We start from the raw sequence: 17,579 nt of genomic DNA, 5'->3' as shown, positions 1-17,579 counted from the left end.
ACATAATACTTTATAAATTTAAGGTGAAAAAAAAACAACCTCTCACCTTTTCAGACAATAGTTTATATGGCTTCATTAGTGGCTGGACCTTAGAAGAGTCTGAATATATTTCCCCATAAATCCATCCATTCGCCAACTAAAACAAACAAAATGTTAAAAAAAGTTTTACATATACTAATTTTGGTATTTTAGGTGCACATGTGCTTAGCAACTATTTGGTATAATAACCCTAAAGTGGGTTAAGAAAATGATTAAGGCCTATTGTCTGTTCGGTGTGGCCAGGGTCTGAAGCCAGGCTTTGTTTAGAGCGGGCAAGCTGTCTCCCACTGAGCTACACCCCCAGGACTCTTTTCACTTTTTATTTTGAGACAACATCTTGCTAAATTGCCTTGAATGCACTCTGTGTTCCAAGGCAGGTCTTGGGATTAAAATTCTCCTGCCTCAGATTCCCAAGTACCTGGAATTAGAAGCCTGCACCACTTGGCCTGACTGAGGTCTAAATGTTACCTAACTTCAGAGTTCCCCTCTTAGTGTCATTTTCAGTAGACACTTGGAATGAGTTCCTTTGACCAGAGATTAAATGCACCCTACAACAAACCAGGTCTATAACTGTGCCCATGCTTAATGCCCCACAGAGAGGCTATAGGGACCAAAGACTGGTGTTAATTATTCTTATTCGGACACATCTTAAGCCCTGATCTGTGATGCATGCATGTCTATGAGAGGTTGGTTTGAAATATGCAAATCAGGAGTGCCTCAGAATAACACTTCCTATTTGCTCATTTCTGTATCCCACTGTCTATCAATGGATTCATCCTCTAATAATTTGACCATTTTGGTTTAGCCTCATTTGTCCGTACCACCATTAGCTCAAAAAGTCCAGGTAGCTAGACTGGACCAGTTCAGGACTTCCTTCCCAAGGCATCTCTCACTCTTCCCCACTCTATCCACACAGTGTTCAGTGGAGTTACTGTATCAGAGTGACTCTTGAGTGACTTTCCTGATAAGACTGTTGATTTCTAGGACACAGAGTCACATGATCATCATACAGATAGAAAAGTATCTCTATGAGAAAGAAAGAGGTGGTCGTAGTACAGTGGGGAACAGAGCATGAGACTGTGTTGGGTACTTTTTGTCATCTTGACACAAGCCAGGGTCACCAAGGAAGGGGGAACCTCAGCTGAAGATTTGGCACCATCAGACTGGCCTAAGTGCATGTGTGTGGGGGGCATTTTTTTTATTACTGATTTATGTGGGAGGGTCCAGTCCACCATGGGTGGTGCCATCCATGGGTACTTGTTTCCAAGTTATATATGAAAGCAAACTGAGCAAACCATGAGGAGCAAGTGTTCCTCCCTGGTTCCTGCCTCTGTCCTGCTTGAGTTCCTGCTGTATTGTCCCTCAATGATCAACTATGATAAGAACATAAGCTAAATAAACCCCTTCCTCCCAAGCTGCTTTTGGTCACGGTGTTTATCACAGCAATAGACATCAAACTAGGAAAGAGACATGCCATGCCACTGACTTATCTCAGGACATGAGCATCCTTTGGGGCACCTGCTTTTCACTTCAGGGCTGTACATGTGCATGCTAGATTTTTGTACCATGTTAATTCAATTTCTTTGACAGATTTCTGATCGCCATTCCCTCTCAAACGGAAACTAAACTCAACAGAAATGAGAATCAATTGATAGGATGCAACTCACTGAGTTTGCTCATTGTACTTTTTTTCCTTGGGGACACCATTCTGTAGATGTATTCTATTTTTAGTGAGCTATCTGCGTGGATAGGTGTATAGAAAGTACATAATCACCAAAACTTAAGACTCTTCAAGGATGTGGGGAGATGCCTCATTTGGTAAAGTGCTTGCTGTACAAGAATGAAGATCGAGTTTGGATCCACAACACCAGTGTGAAAAGCTGGATGTGGTAGCTAGTGTACGTGTGTAACTGGAGAGAACAGAGGCAAGAGGAATTCTGGAGCTCTCTGCCAGTTTAGCCAATCAGTAAACTCTGGGCTCAGGGAGAGACCTTGCATCAAAAACCAAGGTGATCACGAGAGAATGTTGGGCTTCTAAGACATTTCCATTTGGAAGTTTGTCTTCTTGGCACAAAATGGCCTACTGGGCAAAGAACTGCCCTTGTCTCAACGGCTGACAGTACAAATGCAATGCTGTCCTTTCTGGACAAGCGGGACACAAGGAAAGCGACCACTGTACTCTGCCAAGACAGGGTAAGATGGTCTTTCAGAATTCCTGCTTCTGAAAATGGTCTGTCAGATACTTTAGGCTTGTAGCCAATTTGAATGCACCAAAAATGCTGAGAAACATTAGGTGACTGTCCAGGCTGCCAGCTGTCTCGGTCTACTCTTGCAAGATTCCCGAAAGTTGCTTGCATCCATCTACCGTTTCTCAGGTACCATATATTCCTTCTCAGGTCTTTGATGGGATTGAAGACTAGCAGTTATAGTTACAACTTAGTAGGTAGAACATATTAAGTATTAGATTCAGGTTCTTTAGGATAGGACACCTTTTGGAATGATCTTTGTAACATGCCATTTACCTATGCTCTATACTTCTCTGGATTTTAGTATGTGTTTCTTGCTTGATATTGTTTGCATTGGTTGTAGTTCCATCTTATCTAGGTCATTATCCCTCATTATTCCTGGACAATATTTGATAACCATTCCTTTGTATATAGTCTTGTATTAGGTTAGAACTTTCTTATTTAGACAAAAAGGGGGAGATGTAGTGGGTAGCCATTCCAGCTTTGATCTGGAAGTTCCAACCCCCATTGAGACTTCGGCAACTGTCACGCCTACAAGGCAGGGCCAAGGGAGGCGCCTGGAGACCCGAGATCTGGATCGGCCAGTGCTCTCTGTTCCGGGACCCTGGACGGTGGAGGTGGGCCAAGCAGAGCTCCAGAGAACACTGCTGGACTGCGATACACCTTCCCCAGACCCCGTGACCTACCTATCCCTTAATTTGTAAGTTACGCCATTAAATAAATCTCCTTTTAACTATGTGGAGTGGCCTTAATAATTTCACCAATACTAAATGCCCATTACTAATTTGGATGTAGCTCTCTCTTTAAAAGAGAAAGTTGGGGCTAGGGATGCAGCTTAGTGAGAACAAATATGGCATGGTGGCGCACATTTGTAATCCCAGAACTTGGGGCAGTGGAGATGGACAGATCCATCTAGCTGAAATGGAAAGTTCTAGAGTCACTGAAGACCCTGTCTTAAAGGAAATAAAAGAGAGAGTGATACAGTCAATGAAGTCAGACTCTGACCACTACATGTAAACATGTAATGAATAGACATGCATACACAAATATATACACTATACACATACAAAGAGAAAGTTGGCATAGTTGAATACATTGGAGCAGCACTCAGTCATTCACAATGGCAGCCTTGGATGGGAAGACTGAGCAAGGCCCAGTCATTCACAATGGTAGCCTTGGATGGGAAGACTGAGCAGTGACCAGTCATTCACAATGACAGCCTTGGATGGGAATCCTGACAGCACTTTTGACTTTTACCTTGTCCATGGACCATTTATCATGGGAATGTTCTGCATATTTGTTAATGAAGTATTCCAACTTCTCAGGAATTGTAATGCTACAATAAAAATAAAGGAAAAGAGCTTGGTGTTTTACAGAATTCACAGGCAAATGTATTATATTTACTCACAGCTGAGTAATACTCAAATTCCATTCAACTCATAACTTAAAAAATAGTTGTAACAAAGGATTGCTTCTTCACATTTCCAAACAATGTAAGTCAAGCATATCATGTTCTATCTATTCATCTCAAACTCAGACATCATTTATTGTGTTAATATAAAAATAAATGTAATAATATATGTTATTTAAAATATATTCAAAGATGATGACAATAGATTATACGAGAAAATGAAAACAAACCCAAACCAACAATCACTAAGTTTGAAGCCATGCTTTTCTCTTATATTTCTCCTTAGGAATTATGCTGTCTTTTTAAACTGTGTTTATTAAACTATGAATGAACAACACTGTTGATTTCTGATCTGCCATACTTTTAGCTTAATTTCATAGAATCAGTTATGTGTTAACACTTTCTGATATTAGTCCTCCATATAGATAACATTATAAAATGCTACTAATTTGGCCTATAAGGAAAAGTAATTAATAAACTTATGCTTTGTTTGACATATTGTTTGAATCCTTTATTGTTTCAATAAATATTTATCCTACTCATGTCCAGCATGTGCAATTGATGAATGGGTCTACTGATAAATGTTAAGACTTGTGAATATCAAATGTATCTATGAATAAAGAATAGAATACACATTCAACTCCTTAATAAATACAACTTACTAAACAGTTAACTTTGAGAATTGAGTTCTAAATAAAATCAAACATAATGAAATGGTTTTCTGATCTTTGTCAACAAAGTTATCAGTTAGTAAATGATAAACACATATTTAAGAAGCAATACTTAAAAAAACATACTCAAGTAGAAATTACCCAAACCACCATGTAAATTTATACTGAAAATTTTCCCCAGAAAGCAAGCCTGGGTAAATTATCATACATGCCCAACACTTGTTAGTTAATTGGATTTAATTAATTAACACCCAAACCATGATGTTGCTCTCCTGAAAAGCCTGGATTATTCCATATGTGAGCAGACCAGACACTTACCCATGGAATAATGTTACTCTGTGATGTTTTGGTGACTTACTTTGAAAGAAATACAAAGGACCAGTCACATAATCCAAACACTTAGGGAGTGGACTCTTTTCTCACAGGACTGTCATGTAATATCAAGCATGTACTTGAAAGACATTCTTAGATTAATGGTACATCATTTGGGTTGATATTCTGATTGGTTTAGGGGGCTAACCCAGCTGGGAGCTTCTCTGAAGCCTCAAAGTTCAGTCTCAGACTGATTCAGAAGTGGTGGTTAATAACCAACATATGACTACCTTGCTAACTAGTCTTGCCAAGTTACTATGGCATCAGTAAACTAAGTGAAGAGACAGCTTTTCTCAAAAATGGGGAGCTATGGTCCTACTCAAACTTGAAACACATGAAGCATCCATGTACCCCATGTATCCCATGCATCCCATTTGTAGAACAACTTAGGAAACTAGTACATGCATGAAGCTTGATAAGAGCATATGCTTGATTTTTGTTTAAAGCTATCAGTTCTGTCAACATTCTGACTATATGCTTATTTCTTGTGCCAATTTCTACTTGATATTCCTTTCATCTCTTTGTGATATAGGATATCATCAACAAAGCCTGAGCCTGGCCAAGATGCTGCAGTGGGAGAAATAATCCTTTCACTCACAGGAACAGCATTGCAGTAACATTTTGGAACTATCCTCAGCTAAAGATGGGGTTGATTATGGTTATTGATATACAATTCAGTTAAATTTTCAACTAAGTATAGCTCATGCATTTTGTTGAGTCTCCTTCTTCTAGATATTATAATGTGGCTATCCCCTGAGATTGTTCCTTCATCAAAGAGCACCCTAGAGGGTACACACCTATTTCTGATATTAGAATATTCACCGTTATTTTTACTGCCATCTGACAAATTCAAGGGGCTCCTATTCAAAGGGGGCATGTACCAGAGAAAGTTCACTTCAGTACCTTATTCAATTTCAGACTTCACACATCATTTACAATAAAAATCTGCTGCAATAGAAAGAGTCCATACTTTGAGGTATCAACAGGTTGTGGGTTAAAGTTCCCTTCAGAATCCATGGATGACTGTTTTTCCATCATACTGACATAGTTTGACTCCATGTAGTCTGGAGGTAAAGCTCCCGCAACTGCACTCAGGCAAGGCAGGGCCAGTTTGAAAAGTTCTTGTTCATATTTCTGGGAAAAGAACAACAATGGTAAGCTATTATCTATATGACTCTTGTTGTGGCTTGTTGATAAATATTCCCCATAGGCTCATATATTTGAACACTTGATTTCTAACTGGTAGCACTGTTTTGGAATCACGGAACCTTTGCAAGGTAGAGACTTGCTGGAGAAAGGTCACTATATAGTACCCTCTCTCCTCTTCTCTTCCCTGTCTCCCTTTTCCTCTCATCCTCCCCCATCCCATGCTTCCTGACTGCCATATAGGCTCATTCTGGCTGCTATGCCTTCCCTGCCATGATGGATGTACTAGTTTGAAAGTAATTGGCCCCCATAAACTCATAGGTAGTGCCACTATTAGGAGGTGTGGCCTTGTAGGAGGAAGTGTGTCACTGTGGGAGGTGGGCTTTGAGGTTTCCTATGCTCAAGATTCACCCAATATCTCAGTTCACTTCCTGTTGCCTGCACAAGATATAGAACTCTCAGCTACTACGTCAGCACCATGTCTGCCTGCATACTGCCAAGTCCCACCATGATGATAATGGACTGAAACTCTGAACTGTAAGCAGCTCAATTAAATATTTTCCATTATTAAGAGTTGCCATGGTCATGGTGTCTTCTTCACAACAATAGAAACCCTAACTAAGATAATGGATTGTTTCTCCTCTGGAACTGTAAAACAAAATGAACACTTTCTCTTCTAAGTTGCTTTGTGTCAGTGTATTCTATCATTAACACCAATCAACTACATGTCTGATCTCCTACATTCCTCCACTATTTTAATTTCAGAAACAGTGTTATGATCACAAGGAATTTGTGACAATGATGACCATTGAAAATCAATGTATAATATATTCTCAATATGCATTATTAAGAAAGGAAGAAAAAAACAAAAAAAGATAACTTTCCACTGTTTCATTTTGTTGAAACAGGATCACACCCTATAACCCAGACCCCAGTGGAGACTCATCTATGCAGCCCAGGCTGTCCTTGAACTTGAGATCCTCCTGACTCAGCCTCCTCTGTGCTGGTAGTATAGGCATGCACCATCATACCTGGCACTTTTTAAGTCTTGATTAGTGAAGACATTATTCCACTATAAATATCACCTTACAGATAATCTGAGGCTTTTTGTTGCTTTATCAATACATATAAATCCCCCCAGGCCTTCCATTACCTTTTGAGACAAAGCATCAAAAATGCCCCAAAATAACTTTCTTGATAAATGAAGTTCTTCTTCTGAGGCAGCACCAAAGTTGCCCCATCCTCCAGGCAGGCAGTAATATTTCCAGCATCTTTCATAATGATTTGTCAGAAGCTGTGTGGAAAAGTAGTCACAAAATTAACAGACAAAAACATCTTTTCTATGTTTCCATTCCTCTTCCATGACATTCTAATGTTATATGAAGTCCATGGAAGGGAAACTATCAAATCCATGTAAGTTCTTTTGGGAACAGAATTACTTGAATACTATGTCTCTTTCAAATTAGATACTGATCACAATACAAAGTGTGGACCAAATGTTCAACTTTGAAAACATATCCTGAGGTAGGCAGAAAACATGGGTCAGTGGTTAAGAGTATTTGCTGCTCTTGCAAAAAGCCCATGTTTGGTTCCCAGCACCTACACCAGGCAGCTCACAACCACATGTAATTCTAGCTCCAGGTGATCTTTTGCCATCTTCTGGACTTAATTGTTACTGCACTTACATGCACATACCCACACACATATACAAATAATTAATGTATCTTGAACGGCATTCTTTCTGGGGTTATTTTGATACTTATATAGTCCAGAGTTCTACTTCTTTTAATTTCATTTACTCATAACTATGTGAACTGTTATCTACTGGACTCCATGCACAATTATCTCCTAGAGTAAAGGTATAAAACAAAGGTATGGAAGGTAGAATAGCCCAGAGATGTTAAGTGGGAACCTTATCTCTGTGAATATTTTTGTTTCATCTCTGACTTACCTATCACTTGTGATGGCTTCATCTTAATTCTATGAGTAAACTCTGAAAATGACTCTACATTTGTTTAGTACCTACAGATGCAGTCTATGACCTACTTACATAAAAGGATCTTTCAGTTATTTAGCAGATTTCTGGGAAATTTATTTGTGATCTGTATCTTCCAAATTTATAGAATCAATGTTAGGAAGTCTATGCTCCTGTATTGCTTGTTTAAGGGTCACACACACACACACACACACACACACACACACACACACACACACACACACATACACACACACAATTTTATAAGGCTTTTTCAATAACTAGGAGAAATTCTACAGCATCAGAGACCAAGAACACTAAGTCTAAGAGACATATGATCAGGAACAAAAGTCAACTCAAGGAAACAGGGACCACACAGTGCCAAGAATCCCGGTATTTACCTTAAGAGGCATCTTTGCATGCTCATTCAACAGTGGAACATCAAATACCAGCCTTCTGAGTAGATGTTGCATCATAGAAGGTCGCAGTTGGCTGTTGGAACAAGGTGGCCAATTGTAATAATGGAGACAACCTCAAGATTCAGACATTCATATATTGTACTATAAAAATTAATTTTTGATATAGAAACTGTCCAAAAATTTCATGATAATTAAAAGGGCCATGCCATAAAGAAAAGTACAGAGAATCACCCACTTACCCACATATAGAGAGCAGGCACACTTCTATGGAGTCCCGCTGAGCTTTGGTGAGGGAGCATCCCTTAGACAGTCTATATACAGTATGCAGTAGAGAGTCAATGAGGGAAGCATGGTGCTCTGTTCCAGCAAACAGGGGAGCACATCTTGTTAACAAAGGCAGGACAGCTGTGCAAAGGTATCGATTGAGGGCTAAGGCCATATCTGTAGCACTTAGTGCAGCCTAGAGAGGAATAAGAGGACACAGGTTTGTGTGATCAGCAAAGGACTCAATGCATTGCCACATAATCTTCCTATCTGTAAATAACAACAGCTGGAAATGCAGTCCTTAGATCAAATTTTACCCATGGGTCACATGAGCTTCACCACTTAAAACCATTGATGGTTTATAAGTAGACTAAAATGAATGTGACAATATCTATTTTCTCCAAGAGCTCAGGAAATCCATGCTTAAGGTTAGGTTATGATAATATCATTTCCTCTAACATATGTGATGGTACTCTCTGAACTTAGTAAACAGTTCTATGTAATCTAGAGGAATATTATGAGCTTGACCTGGAGCAAGGCAGTTCTAAAAAGACTGAGACATCACTAGGGTGTGTAATAGAAGATGATGTCAATGAGCATTTCCTTGTGGGCAGAAAGAAATGAATATATTTGCATAATTGATCTCAGATTTGCACACACAATCTGAATTCAACTGATCAGTGGCATTCATACTTTTATTCCTGTCTATAAGTGTCAATCATCAGGAGACCACTGTATCACTATGTTGGTGTCTCTACTCTTCAGATTTAGAATGTGAAAGAAGGTGAAACTTCCATCTTGCTTTTATGATTGTACAGCTATGGATTTCTTTTTTTTTTTTTTTTTTTTTTTTTTTTTTTTTTTGGTTTTTCGAGACAGGGTTTCTCTGTGTAGCTTTGCGCCTTTTCCTGGAACTCACTTGGTAGCCCAGGCTGGCCTCGAACTCACAGAGATCCGCCTGGCTCTGCCTCCCGAGTGCTGGGATTAAAGGCGTGCGCCACCACCGCCCGGCTAGCTATGGATTTCTTAACTCAGGATCTAATTGTCCATGGGATCAAAGGGGCTAATTTAATTGATAAGTAAGTAAATAACTCAGGATGATTTAGATGGAATTTGGTGTTCCACTTTACTCCACCATGTTTTAGACATTAGCCTGACACTAGTAATGGCAGATCCTCCATAGGGTCACTTAACATACAGGGCAGATATTATGCAATAAGTACTTAAGAGACTGATGCTTCAGAATGCCACTGTAACTGACAAAACTATAATAAGCCTTAATGCTTATTGCTTTCGACAAGCAGCAACAGTGCAGAGGCCAATTTATTTATTTATATATTAATTTGTTCTTTGTATGGACACATGTTTGTATGTCTGTGAGCACTTGTGTATACATATATGGTGAGGCAAGAGGTCATTGTCAAGTGTCTTCCTTAATCTCTCTACCTTCTTTTTTGAAATAGGGTCTCTCGCTGAACTGAAAGTTTACTAATACTAATTCAGCTAGATTAGCTAGCCAGTAATCTCCAGGAATCCTTCTGTCTCTACCATCCAGTGCTTAGATTTTACACACACACACACACACACACACACACACACACACACACACACACTTATGTGTACACTACCATGCCTCAGTTTTTCACTTGGGTTCTGAAGGACAAACTCTGGTCTTCATGTCTATGTGGCAAGCACTTTATCAATTGAGCCATCTCTATCTCTAGGACAATTTAGAGGCTCATAATGGACAGGTATTAATAGACATCCCTATGACCTCCCACAAATGGACAGGCATTAATAGACATCCCTATGACCTCCCACGTTAAGCATAGATGAACCTCTTGACTTCCATGGCACCTCATCAGATTTCTTGTCAGCCCTTTGAGGCAGGTAGTGCCACTAGTCAGTGAACTGCCTTTCGACAGGGTCTGTTTTACTTTCTATTTACTCACTGCTTGCCTGAAAACAACACAGGTATGCAGTAAATGTTGTTTGATAACGAGCAGATGAATGAGCACCATGAGACACAGACTTCAGAGTTTGAGAGTCATGAGTACAAGTTCACTTTCTATATCATACCGTGTCTAGAGAGGCAGCAGCTCGGAGATCAGGCAGAAAGCCAACCTCAAGGAGATGGAGGAGGAAATCTTGCACCTCAATTCCATAGACCCTGTCAAGGAACAAAACCATGGCTGCCTTGTGATCTGGGCAAAACCCCGCGGACATGTCAGGCTCCACCACCTTCCCATCTACAAGAGAGAAGGTGACATGTTGGTGTCAATGGCCTGGCCATATGTGGGTTGATGACAATTGGCTTTTTGCCAACCATGTCATGTTTCAAATCAAGTATATTAATGAAACATTTTCCTGTTTTACTACCCTCACACAAATGTGTGCATGACTGGAGAACTAGGGCAGTGCAGTTTGAACCTACGGTCATTTAGATGTCATTTGGGCATCTGTTTGTTCACTTCATATTTGTAAAAGCAGAGTATCTGGTAGATGCCAAGAATGAAACAGAAGGCATCAGATAGACCTGGTAAAATACAGAGTGGATACCATAAAAAAATTAAAAATAAGAAGCACATATTTCTACTCTTGTTAAGGACTACCCCTTTAAACTCATTATGGTGGTTTAAATAAGTATGGCCTCCATAGACTCATGTGTCTAAATGCTTGGCCCACAGGGAATAGCACTATTAGGAGGTGTGGCCTTGTTGGAGTAGGTGTGGCCTTGTTAGAGGAGGTGTGTCAGTGTGGAGGCGGGCTTTGAGGTCTTTTATGCTCAAGTTAGGTGTAATATGGCAGTCTCCTTTTGCTGCCTACAGATCAAGATATAGAACTCTCAGGTCCTTCCAGTACCATGTCCGCCTGCATGCCACCATGCTTCTTGCCAAGATGATAATGGACTAAAACTCTGAAACTGTAAGTCAGTCCTCATTAAATGTTTTCTTTTATAAGAGTAGCCATGGTCATGGTGTCTCTTCACAGCAATAGAAACCCTAACAAAGACACCCATGCTCTACCATGTGATAGTCAGGACACTTTCCTACTGCTATGATTTAGATTATAATTATAAATGAAATCCCATCATGGAGATTATAATTACACAATAATCATAATGTGATAAATCAACACCATGAACACGGCATGGATTTCATATGAAATAGACTTCATTAATTATAACATATTTTGTCTAACATATCATGTCATTTTCTCTCTCAATACCCAATGGTTGAAGTCTATGCAGATGAATGAATTCCTTATAGTAATTCCTTAAGTTCAGAGGTTGGGGACCATTAGTATGAAGAATTATAGGACTTTGTGCCAACTTAAAATACTGGGGAGTTTATTTGCTTCCTATTTGATCATAAGATAATTATGCCAAACTGGTTCTTATAACCTACAGTAAGAGTTTATGAATGGTATCACAGAATTTTTCACATGGATGTAATGTTGAAGGAAACAGAACAGGGAAGGATGACACATGACCATCACCAGCCTGAAATAGTTTCTCACTTGGAGTCAATGAATGAATTTTATATTCCTACCATGAAAATGAATAAATAATATTTTAAATAAAATTAAAAAGTGATGTTCATTAGTTCCTATTTATTATTATAAGAATATCTAATGTAACTAATACTACTTTGCTTTACATTATAAGAAAAATATTTCTTAGTGTTTAAACTGCTGTCAAGTATTCTGCTTGGAATATGATAAATGGAATTGTTAGGTGATAGACCTGAGTGATGAAGTTGGAAGAAGGTCTGTGAGGACAACCCAACCCCTGTGTCTGTCTGTACAGACGGACAGGCTATTGCAAGACTTTGTTCCCTGCCTCCATGATGAAGCATCAGTTTTTAAAACAGAAGACTGTCTTATCCCTGGTACAAAACAAATTGTGGGATCTTGATTAGTCTCAAAAGGGAGACAGGAAGGAGGGAGCCTAGAAAGTTGCAATGATGCCCTAGTAGCTGTGCCTCCTAGGAGTCAGATGCCCCCTTCCCATTCTTCAGACTGCAAAGTGGTTGCTACCACTGTATCAAAAACTAACGTGCCAGGGCATCTTCCCATACACAGCACAAATGAGCAGTCTGCATTCTCCAAAGGGCATCATTACAATATCATTTGCATTGTGGTTTTTACTCCCTCAGTGAACTTTTCTGGAGGACCATGAAAAGAAACACCCTTAAAGGAGACTATCCTACCATGACCAGGGAAAGGAAAAGAGTATTTACCTTCTATTACAAATATACAATCTGTCTCATAAATATTTGTAAAGGGTTCTTTAACATTCACAGTGCTGAACCTATTGCATAGTTTTGGGACAGAACACCTTTGGGACATCGCCTTTTGGGACAGTGCACTCCAACCTCTTTAGTGTGGGTGCTTGCTTTGCTTTGCTGAATAAACTTCTAAAACTGCCTGCACCTCTTGACTGATTTCCTTATTTCCTTCAAAAGTTCTAGAACTGAGAGGTCTATCCATAATGGGATAACAGACAAGTTCTATGATCTGCATGTGGGGTGAGTTCCATGATGCTCATTTAACAGGTGATGAGCGTTGACTTTTGGGAAGAGGAAGGAACTTATCCAAGTTCACAACCCAGTGACTGGCAGAGCTGAACTAGAAGTTACTAAAATGTGTTTAACATTCAACCTGGGCTGATTTGATTTTCAGTTTATTTATATTTGTATGGCATAGTTTTTTCAAATAAATAATGATGTAAAATTTCCATATCAGTCTCCTTAAAAAAAACAACACATTATTGGGATTTAAGGTGTCATGGTTCTACTATTTTACCATCTAGCTGTACGTAAATAAAAATGGAGCCACTCAGAGACCCAAACAATTCTTTACTTTTCAAACACTCATTCAAGTTGACATTGATTTTATTTTACTTTTAAAATTGTTGTTACATTTGTTTAATTATTCATTCATGTGTGAATGTGTGCCATGGCCTCAAGCAGAGGTCAGAGGACACCTTGCAGGAGTCAGTGCTCTCCTTCTGTTATGTGAGTCCCAGGGATTTAACTCAGGTGCTCTTTAACATTGACTTTAATATAATCACAATTGCCTGGGACTCAAAACCCACTGATGTGCTACCATGGTCTATTGTTTCTAACTCCTCCCACACAGGACTTGATGCAGTGAAGGACCTGCCTACTCTTACACCTGAGGATGCACCTAACTAAATGGAGGTGGGGAGAGGGGATGTAAAGCACGGATGAAATTTTCACAAAGTGCTGCCCTCCCAGTCCAGAGTTACACAGGACAGAAGCTGATCTTACCTTTGGCTATTGTTGGCATTTGAAATGCAATGCTGATTACGCCCACCAAGTCTCCCAGTGGAATCAGGGATCGCAAAATAGACCTGATTCGGATGGCTTCTCCCTTTCCAGCATGAATCAACTAAACAGGAAGAGGATAAAGCAAGCTTAGAACCAGCGATTGACTCTGTCCATACTTATGCTAGGAAACTTAAACTGTGAGAATCCAAGTTTAAAGCAGTGTCTTTCCTGAATATGCATAAAGCTAGCCATCTCTCAGAAACTGCCATCTCAGACACACAGGTAGACAACAACATCTTACAGTTCCCATAAATAAGAGGAAACACTCAGTTATACACACTACATTCTAGACCACCTGGTTTGCCAAAAAGACTATTTTTTAACAATGTTTGGGGTACCAAAAACAAACTGAAAGTCAGATAAGTTTATGAACAATTACCTCTAAAATTACATATACCTATCAATAACCAGAGAAACAACACAATAAAACAGCCATCATTTCCAGTAACTGAAAATAAACTAATATTTGTGATTTATTTAGCCTCTTTCTGTTCTTGAGATTGGAAATTAGTTTTATATCTATCCATATTTCACCCTGATTCTTGGAGGAGGGGGTCAGTTCCTTTAAGACTTCTGGCTGAGGAAGTTTCCGTGATACCAGTGGATCAGGATAGTCAAGAATCTCAGTGAGTTTCTGGAATAACCACAGCTCTCTAGAGCCAAAACCAACATCTGTTACCTTCACCACAAGGCAGGAAAAGCAAGTGATAGTCATGGCCTAATAGAGGACTCAACTAATAACCATAAAGGTGGCTGAACTTCAGAAGAGGCAAGGTGAGTCATCATAAATCCATTTTAGTGTTTCTAGATCCTTAACATGGGCATGACAATAACACTGAAAGCTTCTATATATTATTACAATTTATTTCCTAGTTCCTCTGGTTTTTTTCCTTGAGACAGACAAAGATACAAACTGTGTGAACAACCATGTTTTAATCTACAACCTTCTCCCTCACATGGATCTTTCATCATCCATTTCCAGTTACCAAAGTGAAAAAAAATCACATCATAACAGAGGCTGGGTTAAAAAATGATTTTAGCCCTTCTAAGGAGGGCTAAAGGGAGGACACATTAATCACACTATGAAGGGGAAATAGAATAGACATCCCCATCACACGTGGACGAGGAGAAGAGGTCTAAATGGGTAGGTAGGCATGGGAACAGGAAGGATCGGGTTGGGGAACATGGAGGGAGAGAGTACTGGGAAAGACAACTTGAATCAGGGGGCATCTCTGGGATGAGATAGAAACCTAGTGCAATGGAAACTCCCAAGAATCTATGAGGTTGACCCTATCTAAGACTCCTAGCAGTGGGAGATAGGGAGCCTGAACTGGCCATCTTCTGTAACCTGGTAAGACTTAGAGTAGAGAGATTGGGACTCCAGCCCAGCCACATAACCTTTGGCCAAAATTTTTTCCTGCCTACAAGATATGCTGGGGTAAAGGTGGTACAAAAATTAAGGGAATGGCCAACCTATGACTAGTCCAACTTGAAACCCATACCATGAGAGACAGCCCACCCCTGACACTGCTGGGAGGGCAGGACCCAGAAACTCGACAGCCTAGAGACCTATGATAGAGTCAAACATGAATGGCAAAATATGTCAATGAAATGATTCCTAATAATATTCTGCTATACCCCTAGATTGTTGTATAGCCCAATCATCATCAGAGAGGCTTCACTTAGCAACAGATAGAAACAGATGCAGAGACATTAGGTGGACCTTATGGAATCCTGTGGAAGAGGGCGAGGAAGGATTGTGAAAACCAGAGGGGCCAAGGACACGACAAGAAAATCACAGAATCAACTAACCCGGGCACATAAGGGCTCACAGAGAGTGAAACACCAACCACAGAGCTTGCTTTGGACTGACCTAAGCCCTCTGCATATATGTTACAGTTGCCTATCTTGGTCTTCTTGTGGGTCTCCTAACAGGGGGAGCAGGGGCTCTCTGACTCTGTTACCTGCTTTTGTGACCCTTTCCTCCTACTGGGTTGCCTTGTCCGGCCTTAATAGGAGAGGAGGTGCCTAGTCATACTGCAACTTTACATACCACAGCTGGCTGATATACATGGGAGGCCTGCCCCTTTCTGAAGAGAAAGGAGGAGGAGTGGATGGGGTTGAAGAGGGGAGGTTGGAGAGGGAGGATTAGGAGGAAAGGAGAGGGAGGAAAAACTATGATCAGGCTGGGAAACATTAATTAATTAACTATTAATTATTAATAAAAATAAGTTTTAAAAATGATTCTAGATTTTCTAATATTCTAACAGTTCTCTATTCTGTAGTTCTCTATTCTGTATTCAGGTTACAACAGAAGAAAACCTCAAGTAGGTTTTATCATATGAGCTTAAAGGAAAGACCACAAAATAACAGAACTGAAAACAAGCGTAGGTACCAAGGGCAGGGGAATGAGATAAGCTACAAGCTGTCTGCTATGGCTTCATGTTTATCCCAGCTCAAATATGGACTTGCAAGTTCATTCTTTCTTTTAAAATTTCATACATGTATAAATGTGTCAATCATATTCATCACCAATTACATTCTGCAAACTCCCTCTGTGCCATCCAACTTGTCTTACAAATACATGTCTCCTTAAAAAAATTAATAACCCACTTAATCAAATTTGTGCTGCATGGGTGTAAGGCCATCCACAAAGACATGGGAAACCTACTGGCTAGCTCACAAAGAAAATTGACTTTATTTCCCCTAATAGCCATCCACTGCCAATAGTTCATCAGCTAGATGTGGGTTATCAGGAGCCTAGAAGCTATTACAGAGAACTGCAACTGGTCAAAGTACAGAGAACAAGTGATGACTGAGGAGTGCCCACCCCCAAATGGGACGTTTGTAACACAACACTACACTCAAGGCTCAGGGAGCACTGTGGAAGAGAGGGTAGAAAGTTTTCATGGACTAGAAGACTAAGAGGCTGCTGTGAAATAGGTTTTTCTGAACATAACAGGGATGCTACACATATGAGCTCTCAACAACTATGTCTACCTTACAGTTTTGAAATCAATATTGCTCACCTCTACTCTTATAGAGATAAGCATTATATGAAAGGAATCAATTATTGATGGAAGCAGTGGTTTTCCAAAAGAGAAGAATCTATACAGGGAAAATATATTCTCTTCTTAAAATGCAAGGAGGTCACATGAGTTTTAAAGACATATGGGTGACTATATATCCCATTAATGACTTGTACTGAAAAATCTCATTACTAATTTTTATAGCCAATGAGACATTTCCAACTAAACAAACACTTGTTCAGTAATTAGGCCACAGCCATTATTTTTAATGGAGCATGAATATTACTAGTTCAGGATGCTGCTGTGAGCTCTGCCACCCATGATGTTCTAGCACTGATGACTGTATCAAGATTGCTGCCCTCCAGCCCCCAAATAGACTCACGTGCATTTCAGGAGCGCAGCGACCAAGCAAGTCAATCAAAGCTGCATAGAAGGTCATGATCGCATTCCCCATGTGGATGGCATCATCTTCCTCCTCTTCTGTATCACTTTTGGGCATTTTTTTCCAAAAGAAATGGAAAGCAAATGAAGGTGCAGTGCTCAGAGAAGAGGGGGTTCCCTTTCCCTATCAGTACTTTCACATATCTCAGATACACCAGCGAGATATTTTTCAAACAAAATAACCAAGAGTTCAGGATCAGAATTGGAACTCT

General features: G+C 39.8%; 1 protein-coding gene across 1 annotated transcript in view; it reads right to left on the bottom strand.

The window, feature by feature from the left end:
- Positions 1 to 17,579, bottom strand: part of Ryr2 (ryanodine receptor 2) — a 594,119-nt gene that overhangs the window by 153,585 nt on the left and 422,955 nt on the right. Inside the window, 9 exon segments of the mRNA XM_052728780.1 lie at positions 47 to 136; positions 3,543 to 3,621; positions 5,710 to 5,873; positions 7,039 to 7,179; positions 8,262 to 8,352; positions 8,519 to 8,739; positions 10,623 to 10,792; positions 13,838 to 13,958; positions 17,309 to 17,414. Coding sequence (XP_052584740.1) covers positions 47 to 136; positions 3,543 to 3,621; positions 5,710 to 5,873; positions 7,039 to 7,179; positions 8,262 to 8,352; positions 8,519 to 8,739; positions 10,623 to 10,792; positions 13,838 to 13,958; positions 17,309 to 17,414 — 1,183 coding nt within the window.

The sequence above is a fragment of the Peromyscus californicus genome, unplaced genomic scaffold, assembly GCF_007827085.1.
Source record: "Peromyscus californicus insignis strain IS unplaced genomic scaffold, ASM782708v3 Scaffold_8__1_contigs__length_139910024, whole genome shotgun sequence".
Classification (NCBI taxonomy): Eukaryota; Metazoa; Chordata; class Mammalia; order Rodentia; family Cricetidae; genus Peromyscus; species Peromyscus californicus.
Note: the sequence above shows the minus strand (reverse complement) of the source record. Positions and strands in the feature narration are given on the sequence as shown.